Source organism: Pichia membranifaciens, assembly GCF_001661235.1.
Source record: "Pichia membranifaciens NRRL Y-2026 unplaced genomic scaffold PICMEscaffold_1, whole genome shotgun sequence".
NCBI classification, from domain to species: Eukaryota; Fungi; Ascomycota; class Pichiomycetes; order Pichiales; family Pichiaceae; genus Pichia; species Pichia membranifaciens.
In genome coordinates, this window is record NW_017566982.1 from 89,947 (window position 1) to 104,818 (window position 14,872).

Sequence of the window (14,872 nt, forward strand, 5' to 3'; positions counted from 1 at the left end):
GAGGAGCAAAAAAATTCCGGCATCGTGATCGCTGCAGCGCCTCGCTATGTTTTGTGTTGCCTGTCTTGATTCCCCTTTTTCTTTTCTTATCTTTGGATCGTTGCATCTTAAGGTTAATACTTGTATCTATATCTATCCGTCGATGAGGCATCACGTAGAAAAAAGGATTAAACGCACAGATGTTACTGTCACGCACTTTCATCTCCTTCTTCATATTTGGTCTCATAAATAATGTTCTCTACGTCGTCATCCTCACAGCCGCCCACGACTTAGTTCCGCCAACAACTCCGAAATCTCTTGTTTTGCTTGCTGATATTTTGCCGGCTTTCCTACTTAAGTTGTGCTTACCGCTATTTGTCACTAAACTTGCTTCAACAAATGGTGCTGTTGATTCAAAGAGGCAAAGCGTCAGCTTGGGTATAAACTATCCTTTGAGATTGGCTATGATTGTGCTACTTTCGAGTGTTGGTATAATATTAACCTCCTTACCTGTTCCCCTATTTATTGTCCTTGGGGGAGTCGTACTAGCTTCGCTATCTTCTGGATTAGGAGAAACAACTTTCCTCCAATTGAGTCACTATTATAGCACTAACGGCTCGACAAAGGCGCTAAAATCAACGAATGTCGCCATCCACGGTTGGTCGAGTGGTACTGGTGGTGCAGGATTGGTAGGAGCTGGGTTGGTTCTAGTTTTTACTACCATTATCAAGGTGCCGATAGATTGGGTACTAAGATGTTGTGCATTGATGCCCTTTTTCCACCTATGGGTTTTCTATGGCTATCTTCCTGCACCAACACTTAATGTGTCTTCTTCGTGCTCGGTAAATGAAGATGTGGAAGACCTGATAGATGGCACCAATGGTTATAGCGATCATGCCCTAGTTGAAAATCCTGCTTTGGTTGACATCAATTGCGAGGCTGGTGAAAATCTCTCCAATTCTAAAAATGGGTTCTTTGCCATACTGCTGCCAAAGATAAGACAATACTTTTTCATATATATGCTACCCTTATCGGTGGTTTACTTTGCGGAGTATGTCATAAATCAAGGTGTTGCTCCAACTATGTTATTCCCATTGACTGAAACGCCATTTACGACATTCCGTGACTCGTATGTCGCATATGGGACAATCTACCAAGTCGGTGTTTTCATCTCGAGATCTTCAGGATCTGTGATTAGGTTGAAGAATTTGTACTTGTTGGGATTTTTACAGGTGATAAATCTTGCGGTCTGCATTTTACAAAGTATATTCATGTTTGTTCCTAACATTTGGATTGTTTTCATTATAATCTTATATGAAGGTTTGTTAGGTGGTGCTGGATATGTAAATACCTTTATGAGTGTTTCTGAAGAGGTTGAAAGTCATGAAAGAGAATTTGCTCTCGGCTGTGTTGGTATTAGTGACAGTTTCGGAATAGTCATGGCTGCAGGCATCAGTCTCTGGCTAGAGCCTACATTATGCCACTTCCAGGTGGATTCGGGTAGAGATTGGTGTACTCTGAAATAAAGTTATCTCCAAGTAGATTAATTAAACTAAAAATACACATAAGCTAAAACTTATAAACGCAGAGTAAAAAACTTGAATACAATCAGAGTACATTTATTTAGCCCATGGGCTGATTGAAGTACTGATTTATTTCATTGAGAATATTCACCATTCCTTCATCTTCAAAAACAGCTGATGCAATATCATCAAACTGTGAAGGTAGCATGGAACTGGTAGTGCTCAATGAATCTGGTGTCCAGTTGATATCGGCACTGGAATGCATTTGCTCACCCAATTTGGAAATAGTATTTGTACTCAGACTTAAATTAGAAAGGGAATCGGATTTAGGTTGTGCATTTTTTGAACCATCATCCCTTTCTCGCAACTCATCAATAACTTGATGAGTGGGGAGCAAGTGTAACAATCTTCCCTCCTGTAAATTTTTGGAAATAATTTTCTGAGTCATGGCTCTCAACTTTTCCAAGTTATTGTAAACAGTTTTGAAGGAATCACAATGTGTCTCAATGTAAGAGTACAAGAAATAAATTGTTAAGAAAAACAACTTGGTCATTACAAAAAATTTGTAATCAGAAAATAGTGCAGGGACATTTATTATTTTCTCGTAACAGTAGCTCATAAAAGATAGGATATTTTCAGGCTCGCATGTATCTTCGATTTGAAGCAAAAGCTGCGAATGTTTTTTTGCACTAAAGTTGTAAAGTGCATCTTCTAACTCTTTAATGTCAAACACACGTACTTCTGGTAGACTGAAATTCTTAGGCTCATCCATAGCAGGTACTATTTTTTTATTCTTCGCTCTGAGGCCGTCGGTTAAGATCATATCGATTAGTAATATCGATTCCGTTCCAATCCAAGTCGAAAATACTTCACGGTTGTAAAGCAAAAACTTGTAACTAAGGTTGCTCTCTGACATTTTTAAGAGGGCAGATATGCCAAGAAAATAAACAATCTTGCTCTTAATTCCACATTCTTTTTTCAGACTTTTTATGATCTCTTGATTTTTTTTATCATCTACGACGTCTTTTGAATAGTTTTCATAGAGATTCCCTTCATCTAGGAAGGCATGAATTTTGAACTGAAACATATAAATTAGTTTCAATATCTTAAACATTAAGTGAAACGATTGCCATTTCTCTTCGTTTTTTTCAAATGATTGGTAATCTGCAAAGGAACCAAGAGAGGACAATAGCTTTATAAGTTTAGAGTCATATTTGGCAATCATCCTTAAAGGGTAAGGCTTCTGGCTGAGTAACTCGTAGGAGATTTCTCTGATAAGATTCCAAATTGATTCTGTGCTTGTGCTCTCTCTGTTTGCTAACTTGTAAAAGCCGTGGCAAAATCGATCATTTATGAAAGGATGTGTGGATAAATCAATGTAGTATGTGATGTCTGTAACTAGTAAGTAGTTCCACAAGACCTTGAGAGACTCTGTCGGAATGTCTTTAGCAAAAAAAAGTTCATTGAAATGTTCATGCCCATTGCTCACATTAGGGGGGGGCTCAAAGTAAAGGATTTTATCGAGATTGGCGTGCAAGCCCATTTCTATAAAAATGCTTACAGCAGTCTGGAATAAAGGTTGTGTGTTTTGCATTGCTACTCCCCCACTCTGAGCATCACCATATACCATCAAAGAGAGTCTCAAGTTTAGGAGAGTATAGACCGCAAAAATCGTGCGCTTTCTTCTGTAATTTGAGGCATTTAATAACTTGACAGAAAGCTCATTGAACTCGTTGTTTTGTTGAGGTAACGGGAAATTAAAGCTGTAATCAGCATATCTGGTAAAGATGTTAGTCAATTCGACCAGGGAGGTAATCAATGCAATAAAAGAATACTCAAAATTTTTTCTGGGACGTCTGAACACAACACCTTCCTGCTTCATATTAAAATAGTAGTGAAAGATTAGCTGCACAACCCCCATTGGAATATACGAATTGAATAGTATTTTATTGAGTTCTGTTTGAAAATATCTCAATCTTTCGAGTATAGCGTAATAATTGTTGCAAATCATATCGTTCACCCATTGATTTAAAATCTGACATGCAGAACCGTCTTTAATGTCGATACCTCCATATTGCAACTCTATTAGTTGGAAATTCTTATTAAAATTCTTCGACTTCCATAACCTTCTTTCGTTGTTGAGAAGCTGCTTGAAAGACATTAAAAATTTGAAAGACAAAACGTGCTCTTCTCTCATATACGCACAATGGAAGATTGGCCTTAGCTGGGTGTTAGATGGTTTTCTGAAAACATTATACTCGTTTGGGTAACTGAACTCCACGTCCAAAATTGTCTTTTGATATGTCGTACCTGGACTTCCTTCCTCCCAATGGACGTCATCCGCAGAAACAACTTCCGTTTCTTTACTTTTTTCCTCGTTTTTTTCCTCAGTAGTTAAGGAGCTGTCCTTTTCCTTTTTAAAACTGTAATTATAGGTGCATGAGCTGATTAGCGACGATTTGATACAATTTGAACATGGTTGCTGGCGATTACACTTGATTTTTTTCTCTTTGCAATTGGAGCACACTAATGACACTCGATTTCTGCGTCTTTTCACCTTACTGATTTCTGACATAATTTCTTATACCTGGTCAACAAATCCCCGCAAAAGGAAATAGTTCAGGCTCAAAGCTAGGTTGTTCCAGAGTTGCGGCCGGAAAGGTCTGTTCTTAAATTCCCTTTGTGTCGGTCATAATTCACATTTTCTCGGTCCAATCGATTTTCGCTCTCGTATTTAGGAGATAAGCGGCATTAATACGAGCACGACTAAGATTTTTTATAAATAGTACTTTTTGCTGATCTACGTCGTTTTATCTAAGAGAGCTCTTCGCAAGCTGAGGCTGTTTCCTGACGTTTTACCTCAAGTTAAGGCTCAGGCAAGTGTAGTGTAAACCCTCTTCCTTACCTTGTCAGTTGCGTCGGTGCTCAATTGCTGGGAACCACTGTCGTCTGTGTATATGTGGCTATGATCTTGTGACCATCTGTTTTGTAGAAATTTCAGACCTTGAATGTTGAAACCTACATCTTTGGTAGTTTTCAGAATCATGGATCTGAGCTGGTCTTTCAGGCTTGTTATCTCTGTTTTGAAAACATCGTCACTCTGGCTGATCAATTCCATGTGGTTAGAGCGAACAATGAAAAATAACGTACGGCAGATAACATTTAACTTGGAGGTGTTTTTTTGCAAAAGATCACCCTCTTTAGTCCACTTGCTGATTGCCTTGAGAAGTATAACAGTATGACTGAAAGGTAAAATCAACAAACTGTCTTCTAACTGATTGGGCTTGATTTTACACAACGTGTCGAAAAGATGCTCACTTGGTGTGGTCTTCATGGCAAGTAGTAACGCGTTGTCTTCATCACCAAGCATATCCAAGGCTTCGATCAACTTTTCGCTTGCTTTGAGGTTCTCCATAGTCTTTGCTCTGACAGTCTCTGCTTCGTCGATGTCTTCCTCCGCTTCCTCACCATCACCGCCTATTTTTTTTCTTGGCGTTATATCGTCTCCTTCTAAAGAAGTAAGAAGCTCATTTTCGTAGAGTTCGTCCAATTCCTTTTCACGTTCTTCCTGAATAAAAACTTCATCATTATCCATATTCCATACCCTAATACTGAAGTCATGTGAAACACTTACAAAGAACTCGGAATCTGAACTTATTGATAAACCCCAAACTTCACCGGTGTGAGCAGCAAATTTCTGGATTTGATCAAACTTATCACCATCCCAATACTTTATATACTTGTCCTTTGAGCAAGTCAAAAAGTTATGTGATTGTGGGAAAAACTTGATGTTCATTATTGAGTCATCATGAGCAAAGATAGACTTGTGACAATCACCAAAATCTAGACCCCAAATTCTCACATTCTTATCTGCAGAACAGGTAATGATCATTTTGGAATCAAACGAGATATCAATTGACAACACCGGTAGCTTGTGACCGTACAAACTCAAATAGAACTTTAATGTATCGAAAAAGAAAACTTTTACTGTGTTGTCCATCAACGAGACTGATAAATATTTTGAGTCAGAAGACACCCTCACTGCAAGTACACTTTCATTTAATTCCAAAGTTTTACTATGAGACAAGTGAAGCTTATTCTCCAGGCTGTTAATTTTGATTTCCCAGTATTTTACCTTCTTATCAGAAGAACCGGTTATGATTGTTTTTCCGTCAGATGTTATTTCGATCGACCAGATAGAGTCGTCATGGGCGGCTTCAATGTGGTGGACGACTTCAGAAGTGGACAAATCGATTAGCTTGAGTTCTCCACTTTTCGTTCCAACGACTAATAGAGAGCCACCTGGAAGAAACTTTCCGCATAACACATTTCCTATCTTCTCTATCGACCTAATGCAGTTCAGTGTTTTCAAATTCCATATCTTAATCTGATTGTTGGAGCCTGTATATAGTAACGTATTATCATCGTTTATGTCTACTGATCTAATATCTCCTCTGTGGCCTGGTCTCTCTACCGAATACTTCAAGTTGGATATTTTATCATTTACGTTATTGTGCTTCTTGACATTTTCTGGTAATTTGATATTCCAGTAATTGAGCGTATTGTTAGCGTTGTTAATAAGTAGATTCAAATCTTTCGAACTGGAATCTGTTGGACAGAAATTGGTAATTTTAGAATCCGTGAAAATTATTGTAAATGGGGTAATTAGCATCGAAACTTTTGAATTTTCAAGTGATTCTTCAATCTCTTCCTGGGTCATACCCTTTTCAGACAACCTTTTAGTTCTCTTAGAAACTGCTTTTTGAATTTCTGTAGCTGATCTCAATCGGAATACTTCTGCCAACTTGTCAGAGTTGGCAATTAAAATTAAGTTATTGAAGGGGTCAAATTTAATGTCAACAGCTTTGTTCTTGCTTTGTTTTTGAAACGTCCCGAACTCGGTTATTTTGTGGCCATCGTCTTGATGCACATCCAAAGTCCAAAGTTTGCATTCTCCATTCAAACCTGAAGTTAATATCATATCTTTATTCTCGTGATTAAAAACGCACATCGACCATGATTCCCCATTATGAGCCAAATGGGTCTCGACGCACTGGTTGATTTTCAAGTCCCAGATCTTAATCATTCCATCTTTTGAAGTGGATATCAAATAGTTGTCGTTGTAGTAGTAAATTGAGGTAATTGCGTTTCTGTGCCCCTTGAACTTTATCAAACCAGATTCGGATATCAAATCCCAAATGATAATTGTAGAATCGTTCGAACCACTGATCAAACTGGTACCGTTGGTGTCAAATTCTAAGCAAGTGACTGCAGATTTGTGGCCTTGAAATTTTATTATCAAAGAGCTGGTTGAAATATCCCACACCTTGATATCGCCATTCGATGATCCGATAGCCAATAAATTCGCAAACGGCGAGTATGCAAGCCTTGTGATCTCTGGCGGTGGTAGCAGAGATGAAGCGTTCAAAGATCCTGGTGTAGGAGTATCGCAGATCACAGATATTTTCGTCTGTGTCTTGTAATTCCATTCAATGACCGAGTCTAATGCAGAAGCATAAACTGTGTTGGATTTGCTATTGTTGACCAAATTCGATTTCGTAGAGATCACACCGAAGACGGAGTCTTGGATGTATCTTGCGTAAGATTTAACCATTCTATTGCACTTTTCCTTGATTCAGATAGAAGGCAATCACACAGGTTATCTATTTCCCTTTATTTTCGCAATCTCTCTTCTGATACTAATCACAGGGTATACCTTATAAATACATATATACATCTATCAACGCTTTCAAGGGGTCTCCATAAAGAAGCATAAAAATTTTTTTCATGAAAAATTCCGATTTCCTCATTTTCTCATTTTTTTCATTTTTTTGGCTTTTTCCTCTTTATTCCTTATGTAAGCACTTAACTACCTATTCCCTCTGATAAAGAAAATCAACAAAATCATCCATAAGAACAGGCCAGGCGGCATCTTCAGATAGGTGCTCAAGTTCCGGGAGCGGAATGGAAAAGAATAGCCTAGACATATTCCACTCGTCCATGCTGATGCTTTCCTTACCGCTTTTCCCGCTAGCCACAAAGTCATTGATGAATATCGACATTGTGGACGGTTCCTGTATTTTTGCAAAATCGTCATTGTAGATTACCCTCCATAGAGCAACAGCATCCTCTACAGCAAGTTTTCTTTTCCCTTCTTCGAGAGCGTATTTAAAGGCAAATTTGTTCACTAAGTCCATTAGCTTGGAGTTGTGTTTTGCCTGGTGTAAATACCTCGACATGTCTTCAGCATTTGTTGCATTTACTTTGGCCCAGTTTTTAACAAAAGCGTCCCTTGTAAACACTCCTGTGGATGGTGATTCTAGAGTGTACGCAGCTATGATTGCCTCGACGTCTTTCTCAGGATCAATGCCAAGGTCCGTGAAGTACGCAATTGTGCCGTCTATATCCATCTGGTTGGGGTTGGCATGTTCTGCATACCTATCAAAAACTTTATTCAATTCTTCTACTGCCTGCCTTTGTGGTATTTGTTTCATAGATGTCCCGCTACTTGCTGCTGGATTTTCATGGTTATAATAGTTATCGATTGCCAGATCTAAAAAGCCTCCGCTTTTTCTAATGTATCTTCGGGCCAGATCTCGGTTCATACATCCGGTGATTTGCATGAACTGGTCAGTATTGCTCATTTTATCAGTAGTGTCGATTGTCTCTGGATGACTGTATACTGGGAAACCCTAAACGCCACAAATACCTTCCAAGAGCCGCAAACGCCGGTTTGGCATATCTGACAAGGTCTAACTATTATTTCTTGGCCACGCGAGATTCCTTTTTGGGAAAAGACAGTAAACATGTCTTTATATTTGACAAGCACTATAATGCTAGTTGATAAATGACTCCCCTTTATCAACTTTCGAATTAAAACTTTCAGTAAACAAACTTCCACCTTCAATGACTGCTGTTATGGATTCTACTGATATACAGGTATCTGATGATACAACAACACTTTTAGATTGGTTATCTTCGCAAATTTTCCCCATCTCCGGTCCGCAAGAACTCAACATACCTTTGAGAATACGAAATATAACACGAAACACGGCCGACAGCCATATTTACTTGCCAATATTTCAGAGACTATTGTATTCTCTTGCATCAAACTTAGAAAGTCAATATGATGGAAATGTCATGGCATTTTTCAAATGTCTGGAATCGTCAACAACTAATCTCAACTTAATCTATATTTTCTTTAAATTTAGTAATAACGACATAATATTACTCAAAAGATCCGAGTTCTCCATATACCAAGATTTTATCCAATCTATCTGGGATGACTTGATTTCACTTTTTTCCGAAAACCATAAATCTTCCGATCTTTATCTTGTTTCCAAGATCCTGATGAAAATTAACTTGTTTGACGAATTGGATAACTTTATCTTTCAGCTTTCGAAATGCAGAATTATTCACAAGATAAACAACATGTACGATGTTCAGCCTATATATGAGTCCCTCAAAACATGGATTATCAATGATTTATATTTGTCCTTCGAAAGCTTAGTCTCTTTCAAAAACTCAAAAGTGTTTAAAGATTGCTTACTTTTGATAGCCAAAAATCATTTGATATCTAAACGAACAAATCAGATATATGACCTTGTTGAAAACTTCCCTTTCACGACTGAAACATTGAAAGAATTCAATGTATGTCTCAACAAAACAAGCCAGAAAGATTTACTTGTTGAACAATTTATTTTAATGTTGAACAAAAATTTATTGCTACCCAGTATTAAAACTACTGATATCATTTTGTACTATATTAAAACCATTCATGCTCTTTTACTCATTGACCATAGAGGAGTTCTTTTGGATAAAGTAGCAAGGCCTATACGGTCATATTTGTGTATGAGAAATGATACGGTGGAAAAAATAGTAAATGGTTTGCTAAGTACAGACCGAGAACATAACAAATTGATCGAATTGAATGACGAACTCAATAAGAATTTATTCCATTCAACCAATTCTGGATCGAGTGTGGCATCTTCAAGCTTGCAGAAGAGAACTTTGAATTGGCAACCAGATCCAATCGACGCATTACCAGATTTTCAAGTGGGAAAAATAGATGATACCATTGACTCGCTAACATCAATTTTTAACGATAACAACCTATTCATCAACCAATTCGTCAACATATTTTCCGTAGACTTGCTAAATATCACGGACTACAACATTTCTAATATCCTCAAAAATTTGTCCTTGCTTAAATCCAAATTTTCGAACGATGATTTTAACAAAATTGACATAATGCTAAATGATATAGTGAAAAGCAAGTCTTTGGATCTGAAAATAAATCATGTTTTGCAAACAAATAATTCTATTCATGGAGTTTTTTTGAGTCATCTATACTGGCCAAATTTATCTTCCAACGTCGCTTTATTCAAGTTTCCTCCAGCTATTCAAAATGATCTAGCAGCATACGAGCTTCGCTACAAGAATTTACAAAATGGAAGAAGTTTGAAGCTTCACCCTCAGAACACAAAAGCTGATATTGATATTGAAGTAAATGGTGTAAAAAAAAGTTATTTGGTGACATTGGATAAATTAGCAGTGTTAAATTTTATAGACGAGTCTAATCTCGAACCTGTCAAACTGGGTATCATAGTCATGAATTTGGGCATGCCTCTTCAACTAGTAAAAACAAGCTTAGAATTCTGGGTTACCGAAAATATTCTGGTTGAATCAAACGGCGGTTGGAAAGTCAATGAATAAGTTTACCAGCTATATATTTGTCTGTACAGGTCTATAATTGTCTTCTTGAATACAGGTTATCACAAGCTTATCTTGATTAGTTCTTCAATTATTTTTAGCACATCTTGTCCTGCGTTGCTTCTAGGATCTTCTAAGCGGGCCCTTACCGTCTTGTCCAACAAAATTCTAAGCTTACCAATCAAAACTGCGTTTTTACACCATGTTCTAATTGGAAGCCAATTATCCATAATGATACCCTTTGATTTTGCAGACCCAGCAAAACTAGTAACATCATATGAAATACTTCCACCGAATAACAAAACAGATATTTTTGAGCTGGGTGTGACTCCATAAGCATAAAGCTTACTAGTCTCCTGCGAGTCATTAAATACTATGAACGAGGGGTTCACCCTAGACTTCTCATCGTTGATAAATAATGATGAAGATGGGTGCATGAATATTCTTGTTGCTGGATATATCCTTTCGGAACTTTTATTTTCAGATACTTCAAGTTCTCCTTTGTCAAACAATTTCCTATAGTATTCATTTCTCGTCCAGTATTTGATCTTCTTGAACTCGGGATCAAGTGCAATTGCACCTCCAATGCTTTGTGCATATTTGACATCAGGTAGCTCAACCATTGCAAGTTGAGGGTATAAGGAGGCTGTTAAGATGCTTTTGACAATGCTCATACTGTCATTGTTTCTATTGAATCTTAAAACCTCATCACTATTCCTGTCCTTCCCATAATCATAAGAGAACGGAATAAAACCAATCTCTCTCAGACTGTTCAAGTATTGTAATCTCGTAGCTTCAATATCATTCATTCTCAAAATAGACAAAAAGTTATCACTGCAAAACTTTCTACGCTCTTTCATAGAAGAATACGACTTGAAATCTTTATAAGCGTTTAAAATAGCAATCGAATCACCATTGTCTTTTCCAAACTTTTGTTGTACTTCCTTCATTGCAGATCTATCTTCATGCTTACAAGAGAAGGGTGAACCCGTTACTCCAATTGCAGCTAAAGTCAAACTGTTTTCAAGGCACCCAAAAATGCAGCCGTAAATCAAAACTTTTCCCGATTTCAAATCAGTAGGTAACATGGATAAATACTTTCCCAACGCTGTTAGCTCATCATTGTTGGGGCGTAGTGCCCCAATATCCTCAAGGGCTCTTTTAGCATTGTAAACGTTATTTTCATGAGGAGCATCAAGTCCACTCTGCAAAAATTCATAAACATTATTGACCCCGATTGCTTTAACAACCAAATAAACCGATTCAAGTTTAGTACGTTTAATTTCGGGAATAGGTTGGGGTATCATCTTTCGTTCCGTTTCTTTGGTGAACAGTTTGTAGCATAAGCCATTTCTAATACGACCAGCACGACCCCGACGTTGCTTTGCTTCCGCTCTCGATACCCAAATTTCTACTAGTTTGGTGTTGTTAGACTTCAAGTCATATTGCACACTTTTTACCCGACCCGTATCAATAACTGCCACAGCATCGGGTATAGTAATGGACGTTTCCGCAATATTGGTGGCTGCAATTATCTTGCGTTTACCATGAGGTGGATTTTGAAATATTTTTTTTTGCTCCTGCGAACTTAACGCAGAATGCAATGGTAATTTCCAGAAATGGTCATCTTCAATGTTGTTTAAACACTTTTTAATTTCCATAGCACCAGGTAAAAAAATTAGAATAGATCCCTTATCATTTTTGGAGTCCAAGTCTTCATTCACTCGATAGACTAGTTCTGCTATTAGTTCATAGTTGATGTTTCCTTGTTGAAAGTATTTGGACTCTGCAGAGGGAGCCACTATATTGAGGTCGTCATCATGATTGAAATAACTACTTGCCCTTCCTCTTGAGACCTTAAAATTGGTCATATTTAAAACGTCATCAAGATAGAAATCATCAATCGGGAACGTACGCCCTTCAATATGGACATGTGCTATCTCATTTGTCGTGATCTGGCCAAAATATCCATCGAAGATGCTTTTATCAATGGTAGCCGACATCAAAATGATCTTCAAATTTGGGAAGTTTTTGATCATTTTCTTCAAGATGATCAATAGAAAGTCACCATCAATGGATCTCTCGTGAACCTCATCGATAAAAATATAGCCTAAATTTTTGAAAAAAGAATCTTGTACTTCTTTCTCTCTGCCGAAAATAGATTGTATCATTCTAAGCATTACACCCGTCGTTACAAATGAGATCCGAGTTTCGTCAGATGTTTTGTTTTCACCACGTATGATGTAACCAGTTTCTTTGCCACACCTATCAGTCCTCTCTTCTGAAATACGATCAGCCAATGCTATGGCAGATATACGTCTAGGCTGGGTACAAATCATTGTAGTTTGATAATCCTTTTTCCTATTCAAGTCATCAAGCACGAACTGGACAATTTGTGTAGATTTACCGGAACCTGTCTCACCTGTCACTAAGCAAACACGATTGTCATTAATGATTTTGACAATGTCGCTTTGCTTCTTCCACGCAGGTAACTTGGATCTGCTAATGATGGACTTTTCAAAGCCTGAAGATTTAACTCTCTCCAAATAATGGTTTTCGATTTTGACAGTATCAAGTTTTCTCACTTTGATAGATTTTTTTTCCAAAGCAGGCTTGTCACCTGAACTCAAACTATTGCTATCTCTGCTATTCTTCAATTTTGTCAATTCATCAGGTGGTATGTAGAGAGGGCCAGGATTGTTTATGATTCTCATAATATTTTGTTCTAGCCAGTCTACACAAGTGTAAATATATGGCATTCCTAAAGCTCCTATCTCATAAAGGTATTCAACCAAGTAGGTAATAATTGAAAGCTTAATATAGTTTGGTAAGGAGTAAGATGGGTCATTGACCACTATGAACATTCCACAAATGTCGTATGGGTAGCTTTCAGATCTATAAACTTTCAAGGAGAGCAGTTTTGGCCTGAGACCTTCAACATTCAAAGAAATTCCAAAAACATCATCTTTCGGTGGGTCGTCTTCTATGATTTTTGATTCATAAATGATACTCAGACTATTTTTTTCTTCCACCCATTCTGTCAAAGAATCCGAAGTTTTAGACTTTTCTGTTGGTGGCTTGTCCTTGAACAGCGAATTCGTTAAAAAAACCGCTGATTTCGTTAGATCAAAATTGTTGTGCTGTAAGCTGGAAATAGCGTCATTTCTACTGTATCCTCCCTGGACCAACTTGGCTATCAAACGTTCTTGGTCCAAGTCTCTGGCAATCTTCAATTTGACATTGGAAACTGAATCGTCCTTGGCAAAACATGCTGGCAAGTCATCCTCTGGTAAGTGGAAAATCAACCACTCCAAGGAGTCGTTAAATGTGTATGTGTATTTTAGCGATTCATCGATGTGTGTTTTCCTGAATCCTATCTTCTCGAGTAGAGGGGCATAGGAATCATCCTTGTCCACAACCTCAACAGATTTCTGAGTCTCCTCAGACCACTCGATATGATTTCTGATGGCATCTTCGATGGAGATGGCAATATCGGAGTCCAAGTCAAAAAGAATACTGTTGTCCCACACTTTCCTGGGGAAGCTCACCTTGTTAACTTTACTCAAACGGTCATCGGCGTCAGCGGTAGAGAAGTTTTCAGATCTACTCTCTGCATAAGAGCTTTTCTCCCTCTTTGCAGTTACAGCAGAAGTTTTCGACGTAGTACTGGGGGAAGATCCGATGACGATAGCAGCCTTTTTCACCTTTTCTAAAGATGCCTGTTTAGCCTCACGGTCTTTTTTCTTTGCGTCATCTGTCTTTCTTTTCTCGAGAACAGCCGAAAAGGGGTCGTTTGCGTACTCTAGTCTGGCTCGTTTTTCATTATCTGCTGTAATCCGTTTCCGCTCTGCCTCCAAATCGCTCCACAAGTCTTTGTGATTCTTTGGTAAAACCATATGGAGGTTCTTGTTGAAAGCAATTCTGTGTAGCGCATATGTTGCAGCGTAGTGGCGTGCCTCGAGAGGCGTTTCCTGAGGCTTCACAATTTCCTTCGGCGGATGGAATTTGATGGTGATGAGCTCCTTTGTCTTAGGGTTTTCCCACGAGAGCTGCGGAATAGCGATAAACCCATCCGTCAACTTTTTCATATCGTACTCTACCTTGTTCCACTTCTGCTTCTGGCAATGCTCGTGTAGCAAAGAGCCCGGAAGCTTCCCTGTCCACGACGACGTCTGTGCAACAATTGCTCTTCCATTCTTCACCGGCGTGTTGCTCTTGCCGCTGCTCACTGGCTCTTCCTTGCCATTCTTGGAGCTCTTTGAACCTTTCTTTCCACCCTTCTTCGAATCGCTTGCAGGCTCTTCGACCGGAGTAGATTCCTTTTTCGACTTTTTCGCCATCTCAAAACACGCCTTTGCCTCACCTCTGTATCTGGCTGAGATCCACGCTTGTAAGAGTGCCTATTGCTGTCAAAATCTCCAGAGAAAGCAATCTTTATATTCCGGAAACCGGCAACTTTGGCTTCGAAAAATTGCAAATTCATGTTGGGTTCCCCAATCGGGAAATCGTTACTGCGCCAGACGCCGGCCGTTTTGCACCGATCGACCCAGGGCCCTTTTTCCCCAATCTCCTATCCCTTCTTTCGGGCCATGTGCAGAGCCCCCAGCGCAGCCGCGGCAACGGGGATAAAGACTGAGATAATAGTTGAGGTCATTTTC

General features: G+C 38.5%; 6 protein-coding genes across 6 annotated transcripts; 2 read left to right on the forward strand and 4 right to left on the reverse strand.

Annotated features, from left to right (window-relative positions):
• Positions 1–179: 179 nt before the first annotated feature.
• Positions 180–1,505, forward strand: PICMEDRAFT_69994 (hypothetical protein; the record flags this gene model as incomplete). The annotated part of the gene is made up of 1 exon (XM_019163527.1): positions 180–1,505. The coding sequence occupies one exon, from the start codon at positions 180–182 to the stop codon at positions 1,503–1,505; it is 1,326 nt and encodes a 441-aa protein (XP_019019461.1).
• An 8-nt stretch (positions 1,506–1,513) lies between these two features.
• On the reverse strand, positions 1,514–4,113 carry PICMEDRAFT_13938 (hypothetical protein). Its single transcript, XM_019160143.1, has one exon. It carries the CDS (start codon positions 4,075–4,077, stop codon positions 1,603–1,605), a length of 2,475 nt encoding a protein of 824 aa, XP_019019462.1. The 5' UTR covers positions 4,078–4,113; the 3' UTR covers positions 1,514–1,602.
• Positions 4,114–4,374: 261 nt separating this feature from the next.
• On the reverse strand, positions 4,375–7,116 carry PICMEDRAFT_69996 (hypothetical protein; the record flags this gene model as incomplete). Its single annotated transcript, XM_019163528.1, has 1 exon — positions 4,375–7,116. The coding sequence occupies one exon, from the start codon at positions 7,114–7,116 to the stop codon at positions 4,375–4,377; it is 2,742 nt and encodes a 913-aa protein (XP_019019463.1).
• Positions 7,117–7,183: 67 nt separating this feature from the next.
• PICMEDRAFT_80861 (hypothetical protein) lies at positions 7,184–8,186 on the reverse strand. The gene has a single exon (XM_019164982.1). The coding sequence runs from the start codon at positions 8,144–8,146 to the stop codon at positions 7,376–7,378; it is 771 nt and encodes a 256-aa protein (XP_019019464.1). The 5' UTR covers positions 8,147–8,186; the 3' UTR covers positions 7,184–7,375.
• A 222-nt stretch (positions 8,187–8,408) lies between these two features.
• Positions 8,409–10,217, forward strand: PICMEDRAFT_69998 (hypothetical protein; the record flags this gene model as incomplete). The annotated part of the gene is made up of 1 exon (XM_019163529.1): positions 8,409–10,217. One exon carries the CDS (start codon positions 8,409–8,411, stop codon positions 10,215–10,217), a length of 1,809 nt encoding a protein of 602 aa, XP_019019465.1.
• PICMEDRAFT_13940 (hypothetical protein) lies at positions 9,863–14,613 on the reverse strand. Its single transcript, XM_019160145.1, has one exon. The coding sequence runs from the start codon at positions 14,552–14,554 to the stop codon at positions 10,277–10,279; it is 4,278 nt and encodes a 1,425-aa protein (XP_019019466.1). The 5' UTR covers positions 14,555–14,613; the 3' UTR covers positions 9,863–10,276.
• Positions 14,614–14,872: the final 259 nt, after the last annotated feature.

Bases quoted from the DNA above. Each gene is read 5' to 3' on its own strand.
- PICMEDRAFT_13938 (XM_019160143.1), bottom strand. From the start codon at position 4,077: ATGTCAGAAATCAGTAAGGTGAAAAGACGCAGAAATCGAGTGTCATTA.
- PICMEDRAFT_80861 (XM_019164982.1), bottom strand. From the start codon at position 8,146: ATGAGCAATACTGACCAGTTCATGCAAATCACCGGATGTATGAACCGA.
- PICMEDRAFT_13940 (XM_019160145.1), bottom strand. From the start codon at position 14,554: ATGGCGAAAAAGTCGAAAAAGGAATCTACTCCGGTCGAAGAGCCTGCA.